Below are 8,548 nucleotides of genomic sequence, written 5' to 3'. Positions count from 1 at the left end.
AATATTTTATTACATATAAAAACTACATAAGCAAACATCTCTTTCAAGAGAGATCTGGTCAAGARGGAGAACCAGGTTACAAGCTAAAAATTGCAACTAATAAATATACCTTAAAATAATCTATTGTCTAAGTTATGCTATTAGGAGTTTTATGCTTATTTTGTTAAATTCTTTCAATATTTTATTACATATAAAAACTACATAAGCAACTTAGTCTGTTTCAGAGATGAGAACATTGTTCTACATCCTGTGACATGTACGTATTAGTAAGCAGGAGTTAATTTCAGGCTCGTCGGTGCAAAAAATAAAAACTGCTTTGATATCATTCACAATGAAAACCACCAGTAATTGCTTGTCTGTCGTCAACCCCCCCGACAGTTATTCACATTCATCTGTCTTGGAAGAATGACAGCACTAGAAATGGTCATTAGGTGGAGGCAGAAATTAAAACGTCAGCGAACGGCACGCCAAACACACTGGCTGAATAAATGGGACAAAAAGGACAAAAGGATCTTTGTTTCCTTTCTTTCTGAATGCATGAGGCAGACAGGAAGAATAGGGTCAGGGGAAGAAGTGGGGCTGGCTACGTGTCAAACAGTGGATCACCAACAAGCTGAAACAATTCAGTACAGTTTACCTTTGGCAGTTGTGTGTTCTGTTGTTAGCCCGGTGTTGTCGTTGTTGATGGCCGGACATTGTGATTTCTTGTTTGTCTGGATGCTGCAGCTCGGTCCTTCACAGCTTCCTGCCGGGTCTTGGCTGCATTTATCCTTCTTCAAACTGAGGAAGTCAGCTGAAACTGGGTCAGCCAAAAACCTGAACAAAGAGTCGTCACTGTCAAACTTTCTATGATGTATACATGATTAGAATCGTGAGATTTGATGTCACGATGCTTACCGCCTCTCCGCAGTTCGGATGGTAAACAGGTGTCCATTGTTGTTGTTGCAGTTTTCCTCTGCTAGTTTCCTCCCAATCAACAATCTGGCAGAGTTTCTCTCATCAGAACCCAAAGGGACCTTCAGACTTTTTACCTGGTCTACAGGTTTTCTGATTCCCGCTGAGGCTTCAGTAACTTGTGGGGCAGCCTGGAAAAACTTCTGCCGCGCCGCCTGCGTCTTCTGAGCCGAGGCCGTCCAGGACTGGGACTGTGGGTTGGGATTTAAGGGCTTCAGAACTGTATCTGCTGGGGCTGACAGCACTGAAGAGAAACGTGGCGCCTGCAGTTTCTGGGTGGCACCGTTTGGTTGTACAACCGAATTAGCAACTCCACTTTTGATTTCCGCATCCAAGAAGAACGTTTTGGAACCGTTCTGGTGGGAGTTGCAGACAAACGTGTCTGGGTTCTTCCCAGGTTTGTAGCCTCCTGCATGAAGTACGCTGGAGCACTCGTTGCACCTGATGGAAGTTCAAATTAACCATTGACTAATAAAACAAACCTCGTGTTTTTTTAAAAAAAGAAGTCTTACTTGAAGCAGCTTCTGTGATAAAGCTTTCCTTCCACAAAGTGCCTCTGAACCAGATGGACGTGAGTCTTACATGCAACACATTTGCTGTTCAGAGTCCCTCCTTTGTTCGCATTGTCGGTCAAAACCACCTTCTGTGAAACAAATAAGTCACATTTTCCTCAATATTAAACATTTTTTATTACACTTTGTTAAAGAGGAATAATCTAGTCATTTTTGAAGTTATGTTCTATCAAATTAGTGGGGCATCAACTGTAAAAATAAAATGTTAAAAAATTGTCACCGACACATTTTCATTGTTTTTTAGCTCACCGTTTATACGTTTAGCTAATGTTTACTAAATGCTATGTCTAAATGTTAAAGTTAAATCTTAAATGTTGAAGTTTACATTTAAAGTAGTTTAAAATGGAACACAGCCTTTGCTGTTGCTGCGCAGTTCTTGTTAGGACATCATCCTGGGAGAAAAAGCGAATGCTAACCCTGCTAACGTTGCTAACGCTTCCCTACGAGACATCAAACTTGCAGTTGTCAGTGTCTGAGTTGCATTTTAAACTGCCGCACCACATGTACCATCCATATTTCAATGAACACATTTTAAATTTTAAATTTTAAATGCCGTCTTGAGCAGCTTAACCAGGTTTTAGCGGCTGTTTGGCGCAGAACGACGGCATCGCATCAAAAGCCGCACACCAGCATCAAAGCTGTGCTCCTAAATTCTTAAACGTAAGCTTTATCATTTAGCTGCAACATTTAAGATTTACTTTTTTACATTTAGGTTTAGGATATAATATTTACAGGGGCTATATTCTTTAACATTTTAAATTTAACATTTAGTAAAAAATTAGCCAAAATAAAATGTTAGTGGGAATTTTTTAACCAGGATTTTACACTCCCGTGAGCTAAATAATGGAAAAGTGTTGGTGATAAGTTTTAACATAGGTACCACTTTACAATAAGGCTCCACTTATAGATGGCTTATAAATAGGTTATTAATTCATCTGTAAACACTTTATACATCATTATTAAATGTTTATTATGCATTAATTAAGGACAAGAAAGACAAACCTGTCCGGTTTTTGATCAAATAGTGAGCCAAATCTGTTAGGTACATATTACATCTAAAGTGCTATATTAAACATTTCAGCCTAGGTTACTACCTTGTAAARACAATAATGTATTGGAAACACATTTTACATATACTATTGCACTGTATTATACATATCCACGACTATCAAAAGTAGCCTRATTGTAAAGTGTACACTATTTATAAGGCCCTTTTATGACATTTATACACATTTATCATTAATAAATAGTTTACCTACTGTAAATATGTGTATCTAATACATTATTGTACTTACAAGTGTGAAATTTTTAATATTACACTTTGTATGTACATGAACAGATTTGACTCACTATTTAGCAAGAAAAAACAGTTTTGTCTGTTTCTTATTCTTATTTAYTGCATAATAAACACTTATTAATGATTTATAAAATGGTTACAGATGAATTACTAACCTATCTATAAACTATTTACAAGCCATCTATAAGTAGAGCCTTATAAAGTGGTACCACATTTTATTGTACTCTTTGAGCCCCATGAATTAATGCCTTATTAGCGCATCAGCATTGAWGCTTTAAGGTCAACAGGCCTGAAAAACAATAAACGGGTGCCTGTTTTTCTAGCCTGAATGGAGATTTCGGCTTGTTTTTCTTCATACTCTGTGCTGTATGCCACCGCTGATAAAGCACTGATAGCAGAACGTCACTTCAAAAGTGACCAGACCATAGTGCTCACGTGAGAACTGACCTGAGCAGCAGGTCTTTCAGCGTTTGATGAGGGACGAGCTGAGTGAACGGACGATGAACACTTCTCCGTGGCTTTTTTAGGCTCAAAGATTTTGGCAACCACTGGGTGYTTTTTCTTCTCTGATGGCTCCTCCTTGGAGCCCTCTGCTGGCCTTTTTACACCTCCCACTGTGGACAAAACCAGCCATTACTGCAAAGGATAGGATGACAAAAAGTGACTCTTTCGGAGGCATAAACTCACTTGGAGGCCGTCCCTTGAAGTAGTTGTAGTACTGGGACACGTAGGTCAGAATGCTCAGCCTGTCAGGGATCCTTAAAGCCACCATGTCTTCTGCATCCAGTAAAGCTGGAATGCCCAACTTCTCCTCTGCGATCTGAAAAGCCTTAAGATAATTTCACAAGTTTGATCTGTAATTTCCCTTTAGGATCAATAAAGTATTTTTGAATTTGAATTAAATGTATCCTGCAGCTGTAGATGACAAAACGAGTGTGAAAATAATGACAATTTTCTTTAAAAGGGGCAATATCATGTAAAATCAACTTTGAGTTTTATATCATGTTATAAGGTTATACTCTCATAAAAACATGCCCAAAGCCTTGCTRTGACTCATTCATGCATGTTTGAGAAATCCTGCAGCATTTTTATGAAGCCATGCTGAGGAGCAAAACGACAGGTGGGGACCAGAAATGGCTTTTGGGACCAGAAACTCCCCTGGGACGTGTCTTTAAGCCGAACTTCCTCATCACGGAGCACACCACCCCACCCCCCCCAGATCATCCTGCTCTGCAGGCTCTCGGGTGAAAGTGAAAGTGAAACCTAACTGTCTGCTGAGCTCTCAACACTAGTTCTCACTCAGTGAAGCTCTTTTCAGATTATAAATACCTTTGAGGAAATGTATTTTCAGATGCCAAGTAAACTGCATCATGGCAATCCGCACTCTCCCCCTGCGAGCGCAACCCCCACCCCCCCACACTGAAATGGGCGAGACAGAAGCGAAGGAGGTTCTTAAAGAGACAGAGGCCAATTTCAAGGCATTTAGAAGAGGACGTGATGAGAAGATAAGTTTATTTTCTATTTAAACATAAAAACAGTGTTTTAATAATAACTAAAGGTGACAGATACTTTATTATGGTATAGTATTTAAATATGTGCCTGAGAAACACATAATATTGGCCCTTTAAATTGACTTTGTATCTTGTATTGTAGGTCAGTTTGGTTAATTAAAAAAAACGTTTTACTGCTAGAAAAACTGGTTTTACCATGCAACAAAAGCAAGTTTTCAACTCAGGATATGTAGCTACCTGTAAGAAACAAGACACTATCCATAAAATATAGAACAGTGTGAATTGCCCCATTCTCAGATTTCAGCTGAGGGGCCATTTAGCTGCAGCAAAACCCGATCAAACCCGCTACACTTGTGGTCCAAATCTGTTATGTTGAAGACGTGCATGTCGTGTGTGTGTGAACCACCAGGATGTGGATCGAATAGCAAATGACAGCAGGCTTCATTCAAAATGAATAGGTTTGAGAGCCGCTCCTCTGAGATCAGGTTTGTAGCCGACAGGATCATCCAGGACAAGGAAGCCCTCTGCAGGGGCCCCAAGCTCCAGGAGGAAGTGGGCATATTGGTACAGGACTAAATAATAGAGGAGTTAGCTAAATAAATGAGTTAGCTTGAACAAAAGAAAAGTTTTATGGCTTTAGCACAGTCTGAAATGAGAATATAGTGAATAAAACGAGAAATGTTGGAATCATTATAGTAGGTGCATTAAAATCAATCTGCAAATCATGTAGGGTTAATGATTTGAGTGTTTAGAGATAAATCCAAATTAAGCAGCCCGAGTCTGTTCCTTTCTGTAAGCTAAAAGGTTAAAACAACTTGACATCTTACCAGCCTGTTGTTCTCAAACACATCCTCCTTTCTGAGTGAGTCATAGTCTCTACATGGGAAAACACACACATTACAAACAAGCAGAGTAAAAGCATGGAAAACCCAATATGGGAAGATTTGAAACGCACAGGTCACATTAAAAAACAGATAAAAATGTAGTTTTGTTGTCAGACAATTCTATTTTTGGAGAAATGTTACTGAAGCTTGAAAAAAAAAAAGCAATCCTTGGAGACACAAACATTTTACGAATTAGAGTCAACCAAATTCAAGATGGCCACACAAAAATGTCAGTTTTACAGATATTAATCTAAAATTTGGTGGAACAATAGCTGATACTCCAAGCCTTACCAGTTTGCACAGACTGTTAGCAAAATATCACATGAACCACAGGATGAAAACAAAACAACCTCAACATAATCATTGGATGTAAATGAACTTTGGGAGTGAATCCAATTACAAATGATAGTCAATAACGTTAAGTCAACATTACAAAAATAAAATTAGTTAAAACTTGGGAGTCATTCGCAATATCAAGGCAACAACTATCATTTTTCTATTTTAAATTGTGGCATTCATTCCTTTAATTTTACTAAATGTGTTTCTTTGTTAAATAAATAAGACTCCTAATTTAAACTTTAAACATAAGCATATATTTATAAAAACATACAGAAGTGTCTCAAGACAGACAGGCTGCTCAATCAAACTAAATCGACAAAGACTTACATGAGATCTGGTCTGTATTTGTGAATAAGCGCACAAAAAGCCAGTCCATTCCTGAAAGAGGTCGTCATGTTGCTGATGGCCACATCTCTGTAACCGTCACACTGAGCTTTACACCACAGCTCCAGAGCCTTGATGGCAGCCATGTGTGACAACAAAAAAACCCACTCAGAGTGGGGGGAAACCAAAGTGTTCAACAGGCAGATCCAGGAGTCAGAGGAAGGAGGAACACGTAGCAACAAAGTATCCGCTGTGAAGATTTGTCCCTGAACTACAGAGCTGCAGCTGCGTCCTGTTTCCTCCTCTTCACCTGATTGTGAGTGACGAGACACCCCCAGCTGGTCTGTGTGTGTGGGTGTGTGTGTGTGTGTGTGTGTGTGTGTGTGTGGGTGGGTGTGTGTGTATGTCCCAGCTCATTACACTAATTGGCACAGACTGCTAATTTGTCATTTACAACAGTTGATTAAAACTGGTCCCAAAGAGTGGACTAAAAGAGTTGTTTTTGGTAATCATCATTCATGTACTGCTGGACACTTTCATTCATTTACCTACCACTTTAAATGGAGTTGGTCCAACATTAACCATCAAACTCTCACACAGCTGATTTTAGGGATTTACTTGAAAGTTTTATGTGCATAATATGTCTATTAGCAAAATATCTCACGAACCACAAGACAGATTTAAATGAAGCTCCTGAAAAGTAAGCACTGGTTATACCTTACCTTTTCAGCTAATTAACTTTTGGAGTTAACTCAAATTAAGATGGACTCTTCAGCCGACTGAGTTTAGAAAACACAAAAACTGTTAGAATTTAATCAGTTTCACAGATATGTTGTTAAGACTTATTGTGCTGAGAATCACTGGAGCACCATTCAGTGTGGGAAACTTTTGCTTTAAGATTAGCATTAACTGTTAGATCTAACCTAATTTTTTAATAAAATATTTTGTGAGAATGGTGCTAACATCTCAAGATTAACAATCATGCCTGCCTGGCCACTTATTAGAAAAATGCCTAGACACACCCCTGAACACATTGCACTGTAAACTGTTGTAGAAACATTTGAATCTGATTGGTTGTTAACAGTTTTGCAGATAAATACATTTGGTTCATTATTAGACCACTGTATGTGGCAGGCCTAATGTTGTAGAGTGATCCGTCGTTTTTATTCATCAGACATACTTTACAGGATTTTTGCAAGTATAAAGCATAATTTATTATGACATGCATATTGTTTTGCTGACGCAGGGACTAATTGAGGCCAGCCATAGCTCTGTTTCAGGAAAAATGCTGAGAAAAAAAAACATTACTGTCTGGTAACATGTCAAGTCTTTATAACGAATATAAAGAATTGTAGCCTATATTTAAAAAAAGGATTGCGAAGTCCATTAGAAAACAAAATAGTTCATTGTGCGACTTGTTTTGAGGAGTATTCCCATAAAAAATTTAACCCACTGACCTCATCAGTTGGAGTTCATGTCTCTGACACAGAGAGTGTAATTAGTGAGAGGCCGGAGCTGAAATTGAGTCTTTGAAATGTAAACAACCCACACTGACCTCGTTCATTAAACCGGGTCACAGCACTGTTCAATTATTTATTGTTTAAGTTCAGTTGATGGAAGCAGAACCGTTCGATAGTCTTAAAAAAAAAAGAGTTGGACAAGTGTTTTTTTTTTTTTTTTTTAAGTTTGTTTAAAGAAAAATGCAGATCCTGCACATCTAACGGTCTGTCCACGGGGACGTCTTCATACCCAGAAGAGGGCAGTGTCACACTGCTCTGCTGGGACAYTTGGACTGGAGAAACTTTTTTTTTMGACAAGATGTGAACAWTAATCAAAATATWTAYTTARTAATTACMYAGAAGTKAGACAGTGGTACTTTAGCACAATTAMTAATATGTGTGTTTGAATTAAATCAGCCTAAAACGACCCCAAACACTCATGAACTACAGCTGCTCTGACTGGGGATTTCATTATTATTTACTGTTATTCCCAATATTARTGCCTGACGGTAAAAAGCAAAAGAAGGAAAATAATGTATTTGTCTTTGTTCGTGTGTTAGCAAAATATCTCATGAACAAGTGGAAAGAGTTAAACAAAACTCTGCAAAAATAATCATCAACACAATTTAAAGAATGCAAAGTTTAATAACTGGTTTATTTTGTACACGTCATGTCATCCCTTTGGATTTAAACCCCTTTTTATGCTTTGTGCTCCACAAAAAAAAAAGTATGAACCATTTTCACACAATCTACAGTAGAGTCACTGAGCATGATTTCATTTTTCAGCTATTCCCGTTGTTTCCTGTGCCGACATGTGGCCGCATGCAGACATCCTGCTTCTGTGCGGCTGTAACCCAAAAGGTCGGGGGTGTCATCAGTGAGCTCGTTGACAAATTACTTTACTGTATCCCCTTTTRAGCTGTGCCCTGATGTCAACATCTGTCATGTCGTCATTATCTGATGAAGTCCCAGTGTGGAGCAGTCACTGTTCAGTCAGCGAGGTGGACGCCGTCAATCCCATTTAAGATGTGCTGCCTGAAAACTGTATTCAGACACAAGAAGCCTTCAATATAAGATATGAGATGGTCAGACCTTAACAAGTTGTTTACACATAAAAAAGATGAAATGGTGAAATAGTTTAATTTGAAGCAGGTTTGTCAAACTCATT

The 8,548-nt window shown here is 38.4% G+C and overlaps 1 protein-coding gene across 3 annotated transcripts in view; it reads right to left on the bottom strand.

Annotated features, from left to right (window-relative positions):
- Nucleotides 1–6,264, bottom strand: part of micall2a (mical-like 2a) — a 14,730-nt gene extending 8,466 nt beyond the window's left edge. Inside the window, exons 1-7 of one of the 3 annotated variants that reach the window (XM_014023682.1) lie at nucleotides 5,885–6,264; nucleotides 5,162–5,210; nucleotides 3,511–3,652; nucleotides 3,271–3,437; nucleotides 1,467–1,597; nucleotides 898–1,395; nucleotides 638–816 (exon numbers count right to left, since the gene is read on the bottom strand). In XM_014023682.1, the coding sequence (XP_013879136.1) occupies nucleotides 638–816; nucleotides 898–1,395; nucleotides 1,467–1,597; nucleotides 3,271–3,437; nucleotides 3,511–3,652; nucleotides 5,162–5,210; nucleotides 5,885–6,027 (1,309 nt within the window). In that variant the 5' untranslated portion in view covers nucleotides 6,028–6,264. The remainder of the gene's footprint in view (nucleotides 1–637; nucleotides 817–897; nucleotides 1,396–1,466; nucleotides 1,598–3,270; nucleotides 3,438–3,510; nucleotides 3,653–5,161; nucleotides 5,211–5,884) is intronic. The other 2 variants (XM_014023673.1, XM_014023665.1) reach the window with 2 other exon arrangements.
- Nucleotides 6,265–8,548: the final 2,284 nt, after the last annotated feature.

This window comes from Austrofundulus limnaeus, unplaced genomic scaffold (genome assembly GCF_001266775.1).
Source record: "Austrofundulus limnaeus strain Quisiro unplaced genomic scaffold, Austrofundulus_limnaeus-1.0 Scaffold4, whole genome shotgun sequence".
Lineage (NCBI taxonomy): Eukaryota > Metazoa > Chordata > Actinopteri > Cyprinodontiformes > Rivulidae > Austrofundulus > Austrofundulus limnaeus.
The sequence above is the reverse complement of the archived record's forward strand: the minus strand, read 5'-3'. Positions and strand labels throughout refer to the sequence as shown.